Source organism: Gopherus flavomarginatus, chromosome 4, assembly GCF_025201925.1.
Source record: "Gopherus flavomarginatus isolate rGopFla2 chromosome 4, rGopFla2.mat.asm, whole genome shotgun sequence".
NCBI classification, from domain to species: Eukaryota; Metazoa; Chordata; order Testudines; family Testudinidae; genus Gopherus; species Gopherus flavomarginatus.
This window is the reverse complement of record NC_066620.1, coordinates 164,995,269-165,018,357: the sequence shown is the minus strand read 5'-3', so window position 1 is coordinate 165,018,357 and position 23,089 is coordinate 164,995,269. Positions and strand designations below refer to the sequence as shown.

The window sequence follows — 23,089 nt, the reverse complement described above, 5'->3', positions numbered from 1 at the left end:
TAGCAAAAATACCCATGACTCTCCATATTCATGCAACTCACTGTTGATGTTAACTGCTTAAAAATAATATGCTTAAAAGTAAGGTGAACAGAATTTGGTCCTGGTGAGACAGAACTGTAGGGAAGACCTCAGTCACTCTCATTGCTTCATTTTCTGCTGTAGCAACAAACTCAGCCCTAAGTTCTCCATCAATGCTTCATTATTTATCATTTTAGAAGAAAAAATGTATATGACAGCCTAACTTCATCGTTAGAAGAGATGTCTAACTTAGGACCTGGTGCCAAACTCCACTGTGGTTCCTAAGTTGGTTACGGGAATGCTGTTGCTGTGGATCAAAAAATGAATAATTTGTGACAAATAATGTGCTAAATGTTGCCTCTTTTTCTATTTTCGTATTTACTGATAGCTGATCACAATATTTGTGGATTTGTTTATTTGCCCCAGGCCCTGGGTCCTGCAGGGGCCCCCATGAGAATATAGTATTCTATAGTATTGCAACTATTTTTTATAGATTGCTTTGCCCCAGGCCCCCTGAATCCTCTGGGCAGCCCTGGAAATAATTAACAGAAAATGTTCTCAATGATCTTTAGTGTTTCTGGGAGTAATTTATTGCATGCTTTCAAGATCTGAAATTTGAATAATGTCTGTTAGCTTTGATTAAACACATTTATCTTATGTTGGTTTTGATCCCTGACAAGATGACTAAAAGCAGCTCAGGAATAGGAGTGGCAGCACGTGATGTTGACATAAGGGAGGGGTAGAAGTTGGTGAGAGAGACTTTACAGAGTTTGTTGCAATCCACCTTGCCCAATCTATAAATTCCAGTCTTCCCTGTTGTTGCCTTTTCCTCATTAAAATCCTTACTGAGGACTCACTTCTCCTGTGATGCCCTCAAAACTTATTTTATATTGATGAAAATCTAAAATTTGGGTTTCCCAATGCACTTTCTCCTCTCTGTATCTGTTGTTTAGATTGCTATTTGTTGGGGGGCGGGGAAGGGACTGTTTGTGCTTTTGTGTGTTGCACAGCATGAGGCACATTGTCAGTGCTTAACAAAAAATGAAAACAAGAAGTATAAATAATTAAATACACTGCCCTGAAATTCAGGGTTTAGGTGTACCATAGAGCTATACACTAAAATAATATTTTTGTACAAAATTAGGAAATACTTTCAAGTCCCAAATGACAGTTTATAACAAACATAGTTTTCTTTAATAGTGTTTTCCCCTCCTTTTTTTTCCTCTTGATTATATGTTGTTTCTTTATATGTTTTATAGTTTAGCTGGCTGTTGTCATGTGAAAACCGGTAGGAGCAAAACTGAGACATTGCACAGAGTTCTGATTCATTCCTATCACAATATTTCTTGTAATCTCTGTATTTGTTTTTGATTAGTATCATTCAGAATCACAGATGTTTGTGCATATGTGCACATTGTCTGCATACAATAAACATTCCACTAGTAGCTCAGGAAAACAATCTTTGTATTAGGCGGCATGTCAAATGGGCAGAGTCATTTATTTGCAGTCTGCCATATGTGTTTTCACTCACATAGGTAAAAACAGAAAGGAAATATATTAATGATGCTTTAGCCTAGTAGTTAAAATGAATGAAAAAATGCAATCTATATCTTTAACAAACACCCTCTTGCCCCATTCATAGCCATTCCGAATGCTGCTGCAAAGTTCATGGAACTGACTTATTTTAACCACGTCACCCTCCTCTTTGCATCCCACTGCTCAATCCCCTTTTTTCCACTTCAAGCACAAACCACTTTTCATTATTTTAAGACTCTTCATGGATTGCCATCTTTTAGTTACGATTGTATAGCACCTTGCACAGTGTGGCTAAAGCCTCTAGCTGCTACTGAAAAACAAATAATAATATTCTAAGCAAAGTGAGGTCCCTCATCCTGCAGCCTATAATAAGACAAAACTCTCATTGCAGGACTGGACCCTTAATGTATTCATAGTTGTGTAATAATCAACAATGTGTTTCTGGGTCAGATTTGTGCTTCTGTCTGAGGCCAGGAATGAGCTTTTCAGGAGCCAGGTTGTGGCTGGGGTGTATACAAATAGTGCCTTCCTCTGTAGCATGGTTTGCATAAGGGCCAGCTGCAACTGAAGTCTCTGCTCCCTGCCAGATCTTCAAAGGGGGTGAAGTCATTTACAACTCCACCCACACCCACTACACTCACCTATGGAGACTGCCATATGCACAGAGATAGCTATTAGGAAGTTCATTCTGATGGATGGAGCAGTATATTCACTCCCTGTGTACACCAGAGAGCTTCCCAGTACCCGTGCAAGCTCCTTCTAGGTGGTGGTTCCCTATTCTAAAGGGATGTTATTCTAAGATCACTGTGTTCTGATTGTGAGCTGTGTGGATCATGGGCCCAATCCTGTATCCCTTACTCATGTGAACAATCTGTGTGCAAGCAGTCACATTGAACTCAGTGGGAAGATTTGTGTGAATGAGAATGGCTCATATATGTAAGGGTTGAAGTCTTCTGCTCTAATGGAAAAAGTTGCAGATCCAGACCAAATTAATGGAACAACTGAGCTTGAACTTTGATTTTCTTCCATCTTAGTTTTACTGTGCTATTCTAATTTAATTTTTTGTGAAGCAAAACCTGACTTTTGATGTCAGCAAAAATTGGAAAACAGCATAGGGAGAACCTATCACATTGCAAATTTTGCTAGGTTTGCTACGCATAAAACACTTGCCTCTCAGATCCAGCACTTGATTATTTACGTTCCATACCTCATCATTACTGCACACCCAATAGGTGATAAATGTTGTTTTTGTTTTAAATAACAAGTGTGTCACTCCTGCTAAAAATTCAATACTAATTACTTAATTACTTGATTGTAGTATTTTGCAGGAGAAAAACAGTGGAGAGATGTTTTTTCCCCATTTTTAAATAATTATTTTAAACCAAAAGTATTTATTATATCTAACATTCCTTTACTAGATAGTTTGTAGACTTCAAGAATGTTTTTACCCATGATAAATAAAGTAATTAGGCAATTAGTAATTAATTTGTCATTCTTCTAATTAATTTTTACAGCTGAGTAAATAGTAGCAGAAAGAATTTGTGGAGGAGCATTTATTCATCTGAATAAGGTATTTTCATTCTACCACAGGAACAAAAGTGTCCCTCTTCATAAAGTACTTATCATGTAATTAATGTTAAGCTTAACTTTCAGCAGTTGCTTAAGTCACATCAAATAAATTGGGAGCTAAGCACATATTTATGTGCTTTCCGGAATCAATGCTGATGTGATCACCTAGCCAACCTGTACATAGACTGGATTTGGGCATTTGACAGAGAGAATGAGTGATTTCCTTTTTCCCTCCAACCCTCTGCCCTTTGTCTATTTGATTTGTCTTTTAGGCACCCGCCCTTGATAGGAATCAACTAACCAGCTAATTTCAATTTAGTTTTCTGCTCCCCTACTTTTCTCTTGCTCTCTTTTGCCTTGTCCATGTACCTTCCTATCCCAAGGACAGTATAACATGATCAGTTCCTACATGAATGAATCTTTGTTCTCTCTGATGTTTACAACAGGGTGCACAAGGGAGGGGTGGCTATTGGCACTCCCTTCTCTGTGTAATTGCACAAAAAGATCATGTAGAACCTGGCAATTTGTCAACAATATTTAAGAAAAATTATGTGAGTCCCCTTGGCTTCTTTAATCAGCTTCCAGTGTGAAAACCTGCCTCCTTTGAAGTTAATGAGAATTTTGCAATTGACTTCAATGGAGACAGAATTTCATGCCTGTGTCAATAATTTACAATCACTTAGAGTGAGCTATGTGTGTGACAGGAAAGTTTGTGTGTGGCTGAGAAAAGTTTGGGAATCGCTTGTGTAGTTTACCTCACAAAAAGGTATATCAGAGTGGTAGAGTGCTATACCAAATTATTCTTACTACAGAGAACTGCTGTACTCTATATAATATATGTTTAACTGGTATTTTCTTCACAGCATATTCGTAAATTATGTCAAAATATCCATATTAGACCTGCACTTGTCTTTACTACTATAGTTCCTTTCTTCATTATTGCTTTTAATGGTATCTTTCCATATATGTATTTCAGCATTTCCATCTCACCTATGCCAGGAAATGGAAGCATTTTACCCCATTCTCAGAAATCTTCACTGGCTTTTTGTCTATTTGTGAAAACAATTAAAAATCACCTTCCTGATCTTCAAGTTCCTCCATGAGCTTGTCCCATCTTATCATGGTCATGGGCACAATATAAAAACCTACTTACAATAGATGGGACTAGAACTCAATTATTTCTTCTCTTTCAGTTTTTCATCCTACCATATGTGCTCTGTAAATAGCAAACTGTTCTACACTTCCTTCTTTTCCACCTTAACTGAAGTATCTTAACCAAAAAAGTGAGACTCCAGGAATGTCTCACTACCCAACTTCATCTTTCCTTTTAATGCATCTAAAACCAGATTCATATAGACTCTGCTTGTATAATATGGCTAGGTTCTTCAGAATAAAGCCTCATTTCACTTCACTGGAGGTAATGGGTACACTTAAAAAAATTAAAAAGAAATTATTATGCTAATATTAGTGTCATTCAGTTGGATTTACTGTTGTGTTTGCTTTAGTATATAGTTAGCGAAATTAGTGCCACAAATGTGCCTCAGTATAACCTAGCAAATGAATCTGATCACCATTGCCTATGTTGCTCTCCGTTTATGAAACTTTTCAGGCTCCCTTGGTAGCCTTCTAATGTTTCTTTTTATCATGGTGCTGTTGGTATAAGTTTTTGAAGTGCTTTGAATTCTGAATGAGCAGATGTTAATTCTATAGAAATTATGTTATCCTCCTTGGTGGTTGGGCACATAAGTTCTGAGGGAAGGGATTGTTCAATAAATAATTAACAAGAAGCATTCCTAGGTAGATGAGAGACAGATTCTATTTAAAGTGATTTTGTCACAGTGGTTGATCTGTCTAACTCCAGGGTTATTTCATCTCAGTTCTGCTTCAATTAGCATTTATTCCCCAGTGGTGCACTGCTGATTTAGTTATTGTTCAGTAACTTCATCTCCTGGCCCTGACTTCAGCCACTCAGTAAGCAGTATTGGATGTATTGATCAGCTTCCAGTTTTATAACTCTATAGAAACATGTTCTTATTTATGTTTTTCTTAAAGACCTATTGGTCTTTCTTAAAGAACCAGTTCACTATATTGACCTTGGCCCCAATTCAGCAAGGTGCCTCATACTAAGCAGCTGCATAGTCTATTAGATTTAACTGAGTTTATTCATGTGCTTAAAGTTAGACACGTGCTTATGTATGTTGTTAAATCAGCAGCTTTGTCCTGTAGAATCATGCTGTCTAGTTGTTGAAATATCTGGAACATTAGAAATATAGAAACACAGGAACTGATAAGACAAACTATCCATCTATTCAGGTATTCTATCTTCAACAGTTGCTAGACACTTCAGAGGAAGATATCAGAAACTCTGTAATAGATGTTCATGGAGTAACCTGCTCATAGGAGACAATTCTTTTTAATCCTATTACCCAGGGTTTTCTGAACCCAAAGCCGTGGTAACTTAATTCTTACTCTCCAGGCAATGTCAGGAATAAATTAATGGGGACACAACTCCCCCATCTGATGAATGATTGATACAAACCAGAGTGCCTTCTGTCCACCTGCTGGGGGGTTTAGTCAGCTCCTTGCCCAAAGAAAAGCTCCAAAGTGTATTCTTTTGTTTAATATTTATAGGTAATTTAAACAGAGCACATAACTCAAAGTGACTCTTAGTAGTTCACCATAGTAACCCCATTGTATAGGTACAATTCTCCTATACTTCAACAAATTGCTCATTATTTCTTGTCAGCAATGCATTTCTGGTATTTCCAGTCATAACCACACTAAAAGTTATATATCAAGGACACTTAAAACCAAAGTCAGCTGTCCAAACATTCTTTCATTCTTATGGTACATTAACACTCCATCTCATCCCTCTCATTCTGATTAGCAAAACTGCAATCATGCATTTCTTGGTCTTGCTTCTCAGAACCTCACTATTATTCCTATCTATGCGGTATTTGGTTTTCAGCTAGCAATAGCTGGAAACACAAAATGGCTGGCTGCCGTTTAATTCTTCCATAACAACCCATTATCTAATGATTGGTTTATGCCCGGAAGCATGAAGATTTCAAAACACACTCTATCTAATGTAACTGATGGTGTTCTCTCTATCCATATAAAAGACTGATTTTTTTGTTTAAATCTACTAAAGTCTTGGTTACAGTACAATGAGGTTTGAAGATATACATTGTGTAAAGAACCATTTTCTTTTATCAGTTTTAAATCTGTTGCTCTTCAATTTTGTTATGAGAAAAGATACACAGGAGCCTTGTTATATTTTCAAAACTTTTCAGGAAGTTTTAATTACACAGTTCCATGAAAGTCAACTGGAAGTATGTCACTAACATCTCAGGAAAGCTTTTGAAAATGTCTGGGTAACACAATGAGATAATATAGCAAATGAACATTAATTGTTATGGAAATAAATCTTGAAGTTTTCAGGCAAAAAAGTCAATGAGAGTTTTGCCTGAGTGACAACTGTGTGAGAGCTTCAAAGTTGGAACCAATGCTGTCATTATTCTATTGTCCTGTAATATCTTGGAACACTGTAGCTGGAACATATTTTATGCAAATTTTGGATGCTGCAGAAAAGTGATTTAGTAATCTTCAGAGATGGGCATGCTCTGTATTTGAAGATTCTGCTTTTTATGTGTTGATCAGATATCATAAATTGACTTTTTACAACTGCTTGATTTGATTCTTGTTTAAATTGTGTGATAATGATTTTTTTTTTACGCTAATGGGTAGGATCATGATTATGGAAGTTTACAGAATCCAAAAACCAAAAAAAAAATTAGGAAATGTCAAAGTCAGAAAAGTGTCCTGTCCTTATTCAGGATATTTAATTTAGTTCTATTAGACCATACTTATAAATCTATTTGTTTATGTCTTCATTGTTACAATTCAAAATGTCAGAGCTTGGCCTTGATCTAGCACAGGATAGGTGCAGCCTGCTGAGAATACAAATGCTAGGCAAAAGGTAAGGATCATATACATGTTTGTGCACATTAATACTTAGGAACTTTGGAATTTCCACACTGATTCAGACTTCAGGACCATCTACTGCAGTAACCTGTCTCTGAGCTGTGACTAGTACCAGATAAAAATACAAGAAGGCACAGAGGAAGGTGCAAAATCCCAGCAGTAAACAAATGTGGTGTACATTTTATATATATATGTCATAACCTTAGTCCCAGATTTGGACCTTAGCGTCCAAAATATGGGGGTTAGCATGAAAAACCTCCAAGCTTAGTTACCAGCTTGGACCTGGTACCTGCTGCCACCACTCAAAAAATTAGAGTGTTTTGGGGCACTCTGGTCCCCCTGAAAAACCTTCCCTGGGACCCCAAGACCCAAATCCCTTGAGTCTCACAACAAAGGGAAATAATCCTTTTTCCCTTCCCCCCTCCAGGTGCTCCTGAAGAGATACACAGACACAAGCTCTGTGAAACTACACAGAGGGACTCCCCCTCTCTGTTTCCAATCCTGGAAACAAATAGTACTTTCCTATTCCCCCAGAGGGAATGCAAAATCAGGCTAGCAATCCAACACACAGATCTCCCCTTGATTTCTTCCTCCCACCAATTCCCTGGTGAGTACAGACTCAATTTCCCTGAAGTAAAGAAAAACTCCAACAGGTCTTAAAAGAAAGCTTTATATAAAAAGAAAGAAAAATACATACAAATGGTCTCTCTGTATTAAGATGATACAATACAGGGTCGATTGCTTAAAAGAATATTGAATAAACAGCCTTATTCAAAAAGAATACAAATCAAAGCACTCCAGCACTTATATTCATGCAAATACCAAAGAAAAGAAACCATATAACTTACTCTCTGATCTCTTTGTCCTTACACTTAGAAACAGAAGACTAGAAAGTAGAAACTACTTCTCCAAAGCTCAGAGAAAGCAGGCAGACAGACAAAAGACTCAGACACTAAATTCCCTCCACCCAAAGTTGAAAAAATCCGGCTTCCTGATTGGTTCTCTGGTCAGGTGCTTCAGGTGAAAGAGACATTAACCCTTAGCTATCTGTTTATGACACGCCCCCCAAATTGCAGACAGTGGGGAAGCTCACTGGCGGCGATTTCCTTCTAGAACTTGAAAATAAACAGATTAATACAACACATGCACCTTTACATATACCACTAAGTATATAACTAACAGACTTCTACATTTTAAGAACACTTTTTAACTACTGAATTCTGGGAAACTCTCACGGGAGAGAGCATCAGCAACTTGGTTAGAAGCTCCTGTGATGTGTTGAATTTCAAAATCAAAATCTTGGAGAGCTAAACTCCAACGAAGAAGTTTCTTGTTGTTCCCCTTGGCAGTATGAAGCCACTTTAGTGCAGCATGGTCAGTTTGTAGTTGGAACCGCCGTCCCCAAACATATGGGCGTAGCTTTTCCAGGGCGTACACAATGGCATAGCATTCCTTTTCACTGACTGACCAGTGACTTTCCCTCTCAGACAGTTTCTTGCTGAGAAACACGACAGGATGGAAGTTGTGATCTGTTGCTTCCTGCATGAGCACCGCTCCTATACCACGCTCAGATGCATCTGTGGTTACTAGGAATGGCTTGTCAAAATCCGGGGCCCTGAGCACAGGGTCAGACATGAGCGTTGCCTTAAGTTGAGTAAAGGCCTTTTGACACTCATCAGTCCACTTAACTGCATTTGGCTGGGTCTTTTTGGTCAGGTCGGTCAGTGGGGCAGCGATTTGGCTGTAGTGTGGTACAAATCGCCTGTAGTATCCGGCCAAGCCTAAGAAGGATTGGACCTGCTTCTTGGACCGTGGGACAGGCCACTTTTGGATAGCATCCACCTTGGCCTGTAGGGGGTTTATGGTTCCTCGACCCACCTGGTGCCCCAGGTAAGTCACTCTGTTTTGGCCTATTTGACACTTTTTGGCCTTAACAGTTAGTCCTGCCTGCCTGATGCGCTCAAAGACCTTTTCCAGGTGTAGTAGGTGTTCGGGCCAGGAGTCTGAAAAAATGGCCACATCATCGAGGTAGGCAACTGCAAATTCTCCCAGTCCAGCTAGTAGACCATCTACCAGCCTCTGGAAGGTGGCGGGTGCATTTTGAAGGCCGAAAGGAAGGACATTGAATTCATACACCCCCGCATGGGTGACGAATGCTGACCTCTCCTTGGCAGGTTCATCTAGCGGTACTTGCCAGTACCCCTTGGTTAAGTCTATTGTAGAGATGAACTGGGCACGTCCCAACTTCTCCAATAGCTCATCGGTACGTGGCATTGGATAGTTGTCCGGACGAGTTACAGCATTTAGCTTACGGTAGTCCACGCAAAAGCGTATTTCCCCATCTGGTTTGGGTACCAGAACCACTGGAGATGCCCATGCACTGGTAGATGGGCGGATTATACCCATCTGTAGCATGTTCTGGATCTCCCGTTCTATAGCAGCTTGGGCATGAGGAGACACTCGGTAGGGTGGGGTTCTGATTGGGTGAGCATTACCTGTATCAATGGAGTGGTATGCCCGTTCAGTCCATCCTGGGGTGGCTGAGAACAATGGGGCGAAGCTAGTGCACAGCTCCTTGATTTGTTGCCGCTGCAGACGTTCCAGGGTGGTTGAGAGGTTGACCTCTTCCACACCACTGTCTTTTTTCCCGTCGTAGTAGACACCGTCAGGCCACTCAGCATCATCTCCCTGGACTGTAAACTGACAAACCTGTAAGTCTCTGGAATAGAAAGGCTTGAGAGAATTAACATGGTACACTTTAGGCTTTAGTGAGGAATTGGGAAATGCTATGAGGTAGTTTACAGCTCCCAGGTGCTCTTGGACCGTGAATGGCCCTTCCCATGATGCTTCCATCTTATGGGCCTGTTGTGCCTTCAAGACCATAACCTGGTCTCCTACCTTGAAGGACCGATCTCTGGCATGTCTGTCATACCAGGCCTTTTGCTCTTCTTGAGCATCCTTTAGGTTCTCTCTAGCAAGGGCTAAAGAGTGTCGGAGGGTGCTTTGTAGGGTGCTTACAAAGTCCAGAATGTTAGTTCCTGGAGAAGGCGTAAACCCCTCCCATTGCTGCTTCACCAACTGTAATGGCCCCTTAACCTCGTGACCATACACAAGTTCAAACGGTGAAAACCCTAAACTGGGATGTGGTACAGCCCTGTAGGCAAACAGCAACTGCTGCAACACTAGGTCCCAATTATTGGAGAATTCGTTGATGAATTTTCGTATCATGGCCCCCAAAGTTCCATTGAACCTTTCCACCAGGCCATTGGTTTGATGGTGGTACGGGGTGGCAACCAAGTGATTCACCCCATGAGTTTCCCACAGTTTTTCCATGGTCCCTGCCAGGAAATTAGACCCTTAAGGTGTAAGGATGTCAGAGGGCCAACCTACCCTGGCAAAGATGTCTGTTAGGGCCAGGCACACAGTGTTAGCCCTGGTGTTGCCTAGAGCGACTGCTTCTGGCCATCGGGTAGCAAAGTCCACTAAAGTCAGTACGTACTGCTTTCCTCTGGGCGTCTTTTTTGGGAAAGGGCCCAGAATATCCACAGCTACTCGCTGAAATGGGACCTCAATTATGGGGAGTGGCTGGAGAGGGGCCTTGACCTGGTCTTGAGGCTTTCCCACTCTTTGGCATACCTCACAAGACCGGACATACTTGGCAACGTCCTTGCCCATCGCCTCCCAGTGGAAGGACTTCCCCAACCGGTCCTTGGTTCTGTTCACCCCAGCATGGCCACTGGGATGATCATGGGCTAAGCTTAAGAGCTTCCCCCGGTACTTAGTTGGAACCACCAACTGTTTTTGCGGCTGCCATTCTTCCCGGTGTCCACCAGAAAGAATTTCCTTGTATAAAAGTCCTTGGTCTATAACAAACCGGGATCGATTAGAAGAGCTGAGAGGCGGTGGGGTGCTCCGTGCCGCCGCCCAAGCTTTCTGAAGGCTGTCATCCGCTTCCTGCTCAGCCTGGAACTGTTCCCTTGAGGCTGGGGTCACCAGTTCTTCCTCAGACTGTGGACTTGGGCTTGGTCCCTCTGGAAGCGATGTAGGTGATGGGGTTGTTTCCGTTGCTGGTGAACCGCTCTCCGCTGGTGCACCTGAGGGTATTTCAGGCTCTGGCTGAGCCTTTTGGGTATGGCTGTCTGTTGCTTCTGCCAGTTCTGGCTCGCTGGTGCCCTCTGGCGTTGAGTTTGAAAATGTGGTTGCACTTGCTGGTGCTGGTTGCTGTTCCAGTTCCGGGCCTGGGACTGGAGATGCTGTGGCTGCTTCAGTGGTAGGCATGGAATCCGGGTCCACTACCTCTGCCTGGGTCTCTGGTAACACAGACGGGGCCTCTGTGGACGGCTCAGGAACAGGAATGGGTCTGGAAGCTTGCCTGGTTTGGCTATGTGTAACCATTCCCACTCTCTTGGCCTGCTTCACCTGGTTGGCCAAGTCTTCCCCCAGTAGCATGGGGATAGGATAATTGTCATAGACTGCAAAAGTCCACATTCCTGACCAGCCTTTGTACTGGACAGGCAGTTGAGCTGTAGGCAAGTCTACAGCTGTAGGCAAGTCTACAGCCGTAGACTTGCCTACAGCTCGTGACATGAAGGGGTAAATTGTAACTTTGGCCTTTGGGTTGATGAATTTGGGGTCAACGAAGGATTGGTGGATAGCTGACACTTGTGCCCCCGTGTCTCTCCACGCAGTAACCTTCTTTCCGCCCACTCTCAAATTTTCCCTTCGCTCCAAGGGTATTTGAGAGGCATCTGGGCCTGGGGATCTTTGGTGTGATGGTGGTGTAATGAATTGCACTCGCATGGTGTTCTTTGGACAGTTGGCCTTGATATGTCCCAGTTCATTACACTTAAAGCATCTTCCATCTGATGGGTCACTGGGCCGAGGTGAGTTACTGGAGACTGGTGAGGTTGAAGGGTAGGGTATCTGTGGCTTTACTTGGGTGGTATGTGGGGTCTTTGGCTGTCCTCGGTTGTAGGGTTTATGGTCTGTGTGCCCCCTGGGGTAATCATTCCCCTTGACAGTAGCTTTCTTGCTTTCTGCCAGTTCCATCCATTTGGCTCCAATCTCCCCTGCCTCAGCGATATCTTTGGGATTTCCATCTTGTATGTACCGTGTGATGTCTTCAGGAACACCATCCAAGAACTGCTCCATTTGTATGAGGAGGTGCAGTTCTTCCAAGGTTTGAATGTTGTTTCCTGTTATCCAGGCCTCATAGTTTTTTGCAATGTAGTAGGCGTGTTTGGGAAATGACACCTCTGGTTTCCACTTTTGGGTTCTGAAGCGCCGACGGGCATGATCTGGGGTTATCCCCATTCTGTATCTGGCCTTGGTTTGAAAAAGTTTATAGTCATTCATTTGCTGCTTAGGCATTTCAGCTGCCACCTCTGCTAAAGGTCCACTGAGCTGTGACCTCAATTCTACCATGTACTGGTCTTCGGGGATGTTGTACCCAAGACAGGCTCTTTCAAAATTTTCCAAGAAGGCCTCGGTGTCATCACCTGCCTTGTAGGTGGGAAATTTCCTGTGCTGTGGAGCAATAATTGGCGCCGGGTTGTTAGGGTTGGCTGGCACATGCAGCCCAGCTTTTGCCAAGTCCAGTTCATGTTTTCTCTGTTTTTCCTTCTCTTCATTCTCTTTTTGTTGTTTTTCCATTTCTTTTTGTTGTTTTTCCATTTCTCGGTGGTGGGCCGCCTCCTCTTCTTCTTGCTTCCTTCTGTGGGCCAACTCTTCTTCTGCTTGTTTCCTTCGGTAGGCTACCTCTTCTTCTTCTAGTTTTCTTTTGTGTGCTGCCTCTTGGGCTGCCTGTTCTCTTTGGAAGGCTGCCAGTTTCATGCTTTCTTCCTTTTCTTTCATCTCCATCTCTTTTTGTTTTATTTCCAGTTCCTGTTTGTGTTTTTCCATCTCTCGCCTGTGTTCAGCTTCTTTGATTTGTTCTTCGGCCTCAATTTTTGCCTTAGAAGTCATGGTTCCTGTTTTCTTGTGTTGGGGTGCCCTCCGGTGTTTATCTTCTGAACTGCAGGTTCTCTGTTGCCTCCTGAAGTCTGCCTAGCAACAGTGCCTTTAGCTAATTTTCAATGTTAAGTAAACCTGAAAAACCACTTTATTTGCATTCATATAGTGCTGGTAATGACTCTCAATGGGAGTGCTATTGTGTGACAAAAGACCCTCAACAGTCTCTTAATGGCTTCTCGCTTAACATGCAAGCCACAAACTGCCAGAGAGAGCAGAAAAAAAAATTCTCTCTGGTTCCCTTTTAAAACCAACTGTTTATCTCTGCTAAAAAGCCCTTAGCAGAGAAGAGAAAAATATAATATTCCTACTGGCTTCTGGATTCTGTCTATATCCCACCTGCTGCCACTCATGTCATAACCTTAGTCCCAGATTTGGACCTTAGCGTCCAAAATATGGGGGTTAGCATGAAAAACCTCCAAGCTTAGTTACCAGCTTGGACCTGGTACCTGCTGCCACCACCCAAAAAATTAGAGTGTTTTGGGGCACTCTGGTCCCCCTGAAAAACCTTCCCTGGGACCCCAAGACCCAAATCCCTTGAGTCTCACAACAAAGGGAAATAATCCTTTTTCCCTTCCCCCCTCCAGGTGCTCCTGAAGAGATACACAGACACAAGCTCTGTGAAACTACACAGAGGGACTCCCCCTCTCTGTTTCCAATCCTGGAAACAAATAGTACTTTCCTATTCCCCCAGAGGGAATGCAAAATCAGGCTAGCAATCCAACACACAGATCTCCCCTTGATTTCTTCCTCCCACCAATTCCCTGGTGAGTACAGACTCAATTTCCCTGAAGTAAAGAAAAATTCCAACAGGTCTTAAAAGAAAGCTTTATATAAAAAGAAAGAAAAATACATACAAATGGTCTCTCTGTATTAAGATGATACAATACAGGGTCGATTGCTTAAAAGAATATTGAATAAACAGCCTTATTCAAAAAGAATACAAATCAAAGCACTCCAGCACTTATATTCATGCAAATACCAAAGAAAAGAAACCATATAACTTACTCTCTGATCTCTTTGTCCTTACACTTAGAAACAGAAGACTAGAAAGTAGAAACTACTTCTCCAAAGCTCAGAGAAAGCAGGCAGACAGACAAAAGACTCAGACACTAAATTCCCTCCACCCAAAGTTGAAAAAATCCGGCTTCCTGATTGGTCCTCTGGTCAGGTGCTTCAGGTGAAAGAGACATTAACCCTTAGCTATCTGTTTATGACAATATATGATACAAATCCAGTCTAATTCCACATGCAAAAAAGTATTTGAATGTACCAGTTTTGAACTTGCCAACTTTTAATACCTCAGTCCCATGAATAAGGTGCTTACTTGAAGAAGGTATTACTCAAAATAGAGATGGCCCAACAGAGTTCCAAGGATTACAGCCCTGGTAAACCTCCACCTGCTTGACACACACCAAGCTGTTGTGTATGGGGCCTACATACTGGACTCATGTTCTTTTAAGCTTCCCTTTGTCTGGATAGGCTCTCTGGCACACATCCTGGGCATAGCCTCTCTATTACCTCTTCATGGAAGTGAGATCTTGAACCATTCTGAACCCTCAAGGCACCCTGGTTATTTAAGCATACCCTTTCACAGAGCTCCACCCTGATGGGAACTCTGGCTTACAGTTGACCTCTCCAAAGACAAGTAGTAGTTGAAGCACATACAGAGAAACTCTGTAAAAGTGACTGTAAAACAATTACTCCTTACTTTAGAAAGCACAAGAGAGATGCAGATCCCTTCTCCTGCTGCACACCATTGCTTTCTGCTTCTGATGTATTCACTCTCACGCTACAATGGCTGGTGAGAGAGTCCTCCTTTTATAAATTTGTAATCCCCTTTGCTAGTTCCCAAGAAGAGGACACTGTGGTGGAGCTGGAAGGAATATTTGGGGGATGCTGGAGGGGTGGATGTGTACAGGGAGCAAATACCTGTGGAGTGCTGGAGAGGGTACCTGCAGGGGCGGTACTCTCTGGAGGGAGGGGCAGTGTCACTCCCTGTCATGGTGAAAGGGCAGCTAGTGCAAGCTTAGCACCAGTTCTCACTCAGCACTTCCCTAATGCATCCCCTCCACAGGGCTGAGAGTCAGGGTTGCAGGGAAATGGACCAACCAGCTGTGAACACAGGGAAGGGGAGCAATCAGGAAGTGGATCAACCGGTGCTCTTTCTGAGCTGTAATGTCTGCTCTGCAAAAACCCTGGACTTTGACTCTTATTTCAAAAATTCACCCAGAAAGAGAGTGGACTACCAAAAATAAAGTCATGTCCAGGAAAACCTGATCTACCTCATCAGGTGAATAAAGTCCAACACCAGAAGATCAGTTGTGTAATTACACTGCTCTACAGCCAAAATGCTTCTGAAATAAATGTAGTCCAACTTTACTAATTCTGGGTCACTGAGAACAAAAATGATGCTTAAAATTGTTGATTGGCTCTAGTTTTCAAGATATGCTATTGGGTCAGTATATATGACCCTTGACTTGGGAATGGTGGAGGAGAAGTGAGTTATAAAGGGAAGGGATCTCAATTTAAACCAGAAATGACTAAAATACATCTTTGATTGGATCTATGAATAAATCTATGACTGGGTTTGGACAGTACTTGCTTTTTAGGCAAAACAATGAATGATGCAATCTAAAGCTGGTATTGCCTCATACATGATATGAATTGCATCATGTTATTCCTAGAAGTCATGGATGATGCAATCATAATGAAGCTTACATCACTCTGCTGAACAAATTGCCCTATATCAGCTCTAGAAATCATACAGTGTCATGCTCTCTTATTTCTCAGTGTTTGATTTTGCAAAGGGACACATTTCTGTTTAGCCAAAGTGAGCAGAGATGCCTCGTACTTGTGTGAACAGCTAGGTAACTTCTGTTATGTTTGTGGTGAAGTGACTTTTGCATCACAAAAACACAGTATAACCATTATGGTTAAGAAAGCCTATCAACTTTATTTTGGCTGCAAAATTGGAGATCAGGACAAGAGGTGGGCCCCACACATATGCTGCAACACTTGTGCATCAATTCTTGGCCAGTGGTTGAACAGGAAAAGGAAATCTATGCCTTTTGCAGTGCCAATGATTTGGAGAGAGCCAACAGATCATACTAGCAATTGTTACTTCTGCATGGTGCCTCCAGTTGGGAAAGGTGTGTCAAAGAAGAAAAAGTGGACTGTGCATTATCCAAACATTCCATCAGCTATATGCCCAGTACCCCACAGAGAAGGACTGCCGGTTCCTGATGCACCAGAATCATTCTCACTTGAGTCAGACGAGGAAGAGGAAGAGGATGAAACTTCTGGTCCTGAACCATCCATGTCACAGGACCCACATTTTCTCCCATCCTCCTCCTCTGAACCACACCTCATAAAACAAGGTGAACTGAATGACCTTGTCAGGGATTTGGAACTACCCAAGAGTAAGGCAGAGCTGTTGGGCTCCAGACTACAGCAGTGGAATCTCCTGGAAGGCTATCAGGGCAAATGGAGCCCATCAATGCTTGCAGACTATTGCTGGACAGTGGCAAGAGATGCTCCATTTAATGAACACAAGAGACAAGCCAAGAAGCGCCGAGTAGACACTGAATAGGACTAAATTATGTACATAATAGTTTTTTGCCTTTTGTTTCATAATAAATTGTGGTTATATAACCCTTTTGCTGATTTTTAAAGTATTACATAGACAGGACAGGTGAAATATTATCATGTAAAGCAACCATAAACACATGAAAAGACCTAGGTTTACAATTTATGATTAAAACTCTACTATCTACACAATTATCAGAGAGGTAGCCGTGTTAGTCTGGATCTGTAAAAGCAGCAAAGAATCCTGTGGCACCTTATAGACTAACAGAGGTTTTGGAGCATGAGCTTTCGTAGGTGAATACCTACTTCATCAGATGCATGTAGTGGAATTATCCAGGGGCAGGTATATATATGCAGGCAAGCTAGAGATAATGAGGTTAGTTCAATCAGGGAGGATGAGGCCCTGTTCTAGCAGCTGAAGTGTGCAAACCAAGGGAGGAGAAACTGGTTTTGTAGTTGGCAAGCCATTCACAGTCTTTGTTTAATCCTGAGCTGATGGTGTCAAATTTGCAGATGAACTGAAGCTCAGCAGTTTCTCTTTGAAGTATGGTCCTGAACTTTTTTTGCTGCAGGATGGCCACCTTAAGGTCTGCTATAGTGTGGCCAGGGAGGTTGAAGTGTTCCTCAGTTTCTCTGATAGAGTATGGCATAATCTCTCACTGTGATCTGTGCAGTATGTAGATAGCAGTGGATTTTTTACCTTTAGTCCATTTGGTATGATGTCCATCCATTTGCATTTGGAAAGGAAGATGATATCTGTCTGTATTTGTAAAGTTTGTAAAGAAACTGAGGAACCACCTGATCAGCATCCTATACAGCAAACAGGAAAATATCAAAAAAGAGCTCTCCAACCTGGAAACTCTCATTAGTAACCAAACTTCCATACAAACGGACTTCACTAAAATAAGACAGGAGATCTACATTACTCACTTCACCTCTCTACAAAGGAAAAAGGACTGTAAGCTGTCTAAACTCCTACCTGCCTCACGGGGCCACAACTGTGGTACCCCCAAACCACCCAGCAATATCGTCAGTCTATCCAACTACACACTCAGCCCAGAAGAAAAGTCCGACCTATCTCGGGGAATCTCTTTCTGCCCTGCCACTTCCACCAACATGATACAGTTCTGCGGCGATCTGGAAGCCTACTTTCGCCGTCTCTGACTCAAAGAATACTTTCAGGACAACACTGAACAGCGCACTGATACACAGATACCCTCACACCAACAGCACAAGAAGAAGACCTCCAAATGGAATTCTCCTGAGGGTTGAAATGACAGTCTGGACTTCTACATTGAATGCTTCCGCCGACGTGCACAGGCAGAAATTATGGAAAAACAACATCGCTTGCCTCATAACTTAAGTCATGCAGAACGCAATGCCATCCACAGCCTCAGAAACCACCCTGACATTATCATTAAAGAGGCTGATAAAGGAGGTGCTGTTGTCATCATGAACAGGTCTGACTACCAAAAGGAGGCCGACAGACAACTCTCCAATACCAAATTCTACAGGCCACTTCCCTCAGATCCCACTGAGGAATACACTAAGAAACTGCACCATCTACTCAGGACACTCCCTACACTAACACCAGAACAAATCAACATACCCTTACAGCCCCGACCAGGGTTATTCTACCTACTACCCAAGATCCACAAACCCGGAAATCCTGGATGCCCCATCATCTCAGGCATTGTCACTCTCACTGAAGGACTGTCTGGATATGTGGACTCTCTACTCAGACCCTATGCCACCACCACTCCCAGCTACCTCCATGACACCACTGATTTCCTGAGGAATGCATTGATGACCTTCCAGAAAACACCATCCTAGCCACGATGGATGTAGAGGCTCTCTACACAAACATCCCACACACAGATGGAATACAAGCTGTCAGGAACAGTATCCCTGATGATGCCACAGCACAACTGGCTGCTGAGCTCTGTGCCTTTATCCTCACACACAACTATTTCAAATTTGATGACAATATATATCCCCAGCTCAGTGGCACCGCTATGGGCATCCGCATGTCCCCACAATATACCAATATTTTTATGGCTGACCTGGAACAATGCTTTCTCAGCTCTTGTCCACTCACACCCCTTCTCTACCTACGCTACATTGATGACATCTTCATCATCTGGACCCATGGGAAGGAGTCTCTGGAAAAATTCCACCACGATTTCAACTGCTTCCACCTCACCATCAACCTCAGCCTGGACTAATCTACACAGGAGGTCCACTTCCTAGACACCACGGTGCAAATAAGTGATGGTCACATCAATACCACCCTATACTGAAAACCTACCGACCGCTATGCCTACCTTCATGCCTCCAGCTTCCATCCTGGGCACATCACACAATCCATTGTCTACAGCCAAGCACTGAGGTACAACCGCATCTGCTCTAACCCCTCAGACAGAGACCAGCACCTACAAAATCTCCACCAAGCATTCTCAAAACTACAATACCGCACAAGGAAATAAGGAAACAGATCAACAGAGCCAGACGTGTATCCAGAAGCCTCCTACTGCAAGACAAACCCAAGAAAGAAACCAACAGGACTCCACTGGCCATCACATACAGTCCCCAGCTAAAACTCCTCCAATGCATCATCAGGGATCTACAACCCATCCTGGACAATGATCCCACAGGCCTTGGGTGGCAGGCCAGTCCTCGCCCACAGGCAGCCTGCCAACCTGAAACATATTCCTACCAGTCACTGCACATCGCACCATAGTAACTCTAGCTCAGGAGCCAATCCATGCAACAAACCTCGATGCCAACTCTGCCCACATATCTACACCACCAACACCATCACAGGACCTAACCAGATCAGCCACATCATCACCGGTTCATTCACCTGCACGTCCACCAATGTAATATACGCCATCATATGCCAGCAATGCCCCTCTGCTATGAACATCGGCCAAACTGGACAGTCTCTACGGAAAAGGATAAATGGACACAAATCAGATATTAGGAATGGCAATATACAGAAACCTGTAGGAGAACACTTCAACCTCCCTGGCCACACTATAGCAGACCTTAAGGTGGTCATTCTGCAGCAAAAAAACTTCAGGACCAGACTTCAAAGAGAAACTGCTAAGCTTCAGTTCATCTGCAAATTTGACACCATCAGCTCAGGATTAAACAAAGACTGTGAAAGGCTTGCCAACTACAAAACCAGTTTCTCCTCCCTTGGTTTTCACACCTCAACTGCTAGAACAGGGCCTCATCCTCCCTGATTGAACTAACCTCATTATCTCTAGCTTGCCTGCATATATATACCTGCCCCTGGATATTTCCACTACATGCATCTGATGAAGTAGGTATTCACCTACGAAAGCTCATGCTCCAATACGTCTGTTAGTCTATAAGGTGTCACAGGATTCTTTGCTGGTATCTACACAATATACATAGACATAAAATGTAAAAACTTAAATATCTTAGAAACAGTAGCCAATCAGTTGTTTTAATTGTCATATTTGAATTCAGCACATCAAAATACATAATAAATATCACATTTTATCTCTGAAGCAGACGACTTCTCAAAAATTGGAGACCAGTGTTACCAGCCTATCTGGGCAGATTGGTACCTTGGTCTTATCACTTATTTTGTTCAAGGATGCTTCCATGTAAACAGAAGACTATCAAGATTTAACAACCTCTTATTGTTATCCCCATGTTACCTCCTTTGAATTTTCAGTTCAACATGCACGTAAGAAGACAGCAGAGAAGGCAAACAAAACCTACATTCAAAACAGAGTTGAAAGAAATGCACAGAGAGTTCTTAATATCAAACAGAATTCAAAAATTGTACTTAGATTCCCCAAATTGTCATATAAGGAACAGAAGGCAACTGCTGCACACTTACAAAGTTTCTTCTGCATATCCATCCTCTTGCCAAATTCTCTAATTTCTTCCTTAACATTATTTCTAAAAATATTTTTGTCTCTGTAGCCCTGACAGCATGACCCTTGTCCAGACTTTCATCATCTCTCACCTCAGCTGTAAACTGCAGTCTGGTTCCCGTACTACTCTACCTCACATCAGTGTACAGAATGCCATGGCTATAAACCACCCATCCTCCCTCCACTGCTTCCAAAAATAATTATTCATATCCAGTAATTCTCTCTTATGTGTTAAACTAAATAAACAAGAGTTACTTACAAAAATCCAGTAGGATGTAAAGAAAAGGCCAGAGAGCATCTGAAACATTGATTTTATATCTTAATGGATTCTTGTAAGTAAATAAAATACCCTTTTATGTTTGAAGTTTAATAGAGAATTGTTTGAATAATCACTTTCACTAGGAACATTCTTTGATTTTGTCTTTGTTCATATGAAAGGGATCCAACAGCATTGGGGATACCCATGCACATTAATAAAAGAATACCTGAAATTTTGAGCGCAACAACACATCAGACCTCTTGGTCTGGGGGAATGTTCAACACATTGTGCCACATAATTTTTTTTTTCATATTTTACACGATGAAAATATTATAGGCCATTTAATCTGCTGTTTTTCCTAACTTGCATAACGCCTATTTAAGTAATCATAGTAGAAAGCCTGACTAAAAATGAGGAGACTTAAGTGCATCTTTATAGTTGCTGTGATGAGAGCCAACAAATAGTGCCTGATAAATACAAATCTTGTGGATTTAAATCAGTGGTAGTTGACTCTGCACTGCTGGAGAGACACATGGGCATAAAGCAGAGTCACTAAGAGTCATAAAATATATTTCAGAAGCTTATTATACAAAAATGCACATAAAAGTTTATGATAAAATAAAGGTTAATACATTCACCCACAATGTTATATAACAGTCACTTTATTAGCAAGATTATTTTTGGCTGGTTCAGTGGAATGTCTGGTTTTCTACATTAGAAATTTAGATCCTATAGCTGTCCTCTGTGCCTGAACAGGTAGTGACCATGGGTATCTTGGAATAGATGGAAATGTTGAGAGTTATTTGTACTGAAAAACTAATTTCTAGAAGTCCAACTATATTATGGGCTGGATCATCAGTTGGTATTCTCGTGAGAGTCACCAGATGGGTGATTTATACAGTCAGGTATTTTTCCTTTAGAGTGTGAGCACTGCTTTGCTAGTTTTCTGATGCAGTTTCTTTTTGGGGATCTGTGGCAAGCAGCAAGGGAGTTTGCTCTCTGTATTAATCTTTCTAATCAAAGTCAGTTCTTGAGGCAGTGTTGCAACTTGGGAACTGAGCATAGGTCTTTTGCCTTAGATTCCTGGAAGATGTTGCATGTATCCTGTTCGTAATCATCTCTCATAAAGTCATATACTCTAATGCCAGAAGGAAACGTTACAATCATCCAGTCTGACCTCCTGTATACATAGGCCATAGCATTTCCTCTGAAGCTAGATAAAATCTCATCATTGATGTCTCTGTTCAAGGATTGGAGTATATGATGTAAAACAAAAATGTTGCACAAAAAAGATAACCAAAATCTGCATAATTGATATCTCCTCCAATAGGAAACCAACCTGCAAGGTCCCAGCATCTGTTATTGCGCAACTGAGGGGCATGTGGAAGAAGGGAAAGAATTGACAAGGATTTGTAGGGGATCTTAATGCATGTCAGTTTGTTAGCAAGAGTTAGGCCAGCTGTAACGTGAGACTTGTAGAAGTGAGGATAGTGTGAGGCAAGTGGAAAAGAACTGTGTGAGAAGTTGTCACGACCTTGCACTAATAACCAAATACGTAGACTGGCGCCTTCCAGAAGTAAGAAAAATAAGATAGTAGGATGGCATATATATAAACAAAATGCAGTTGTTGCTTATTATTGTCTGTATTATTGCTTGTTATTGTCTGTAACAAAGGTAAAAATGCTTGCTGTAATTGTTTATCTGTTGAGAGACCTGTCCGGGACTGGGGCGACCCTGTGTCCTAGGGCACTCCCTCCATCTATTGCATTGCTGGAGAAATAATAAAGTATTTGATTTTGCTGCACCCAAACAAAAAGCGAGAACTGAGTTTGTCTCCGACAGGCAACAATATGCACAGCTCTATTGACTTAATTTTCTAGGTTCATTCTAACAGCTAGTGACATCCCTGAGACCAGTCAATCAGTGATCTCTGTGTGGAAGCAGAGAAAAGAGTAAAGGGAATTTGAACACAGATATCTTAGCCTAACTCCTACTTTATTCCTAAAAGTTAACACTAGCTCTAATAACATGAGATTTCAGGCAGGGTCTGGGCAAGTGGAAAGCGAATGGAAAAAAAACACCTAAGAGATACTGTTTTTTGACCTTGTGTTAGGTAAGAATGGAATACAGACTGTAGCAAGAACTGCTGAGAAAAGTAAGATATCAGAAGGAATATGTATAAACAAGATGCGGTCATTGATCACTATTGTCT

The 23,089-nt window shown here is 42.0% G+C and overlaps 1 protein-coding gene across 1 annotated transcript in view; it reads right to left on the bottom strand.

The window, feature by feature from the left end:
• LOC127049621 (uncharacterized) overlaps positions 1-23,089 on the bottom strand; it is a 1,817,862-nt gene that overhangs the window by 1,361,001 nt on the left and 433,772 nt on the right. The window contains exon 2 of the mRNA XM_050950723.1: positions 10,982-11,403. Within this exon, the coding sequence (XP_050806680.1) occupies positions 10,982-11,403 (422 nt within the window). The remainder of the gene's footprint in view (positions 1-10,981; positions 11,404-23,089) is intronic.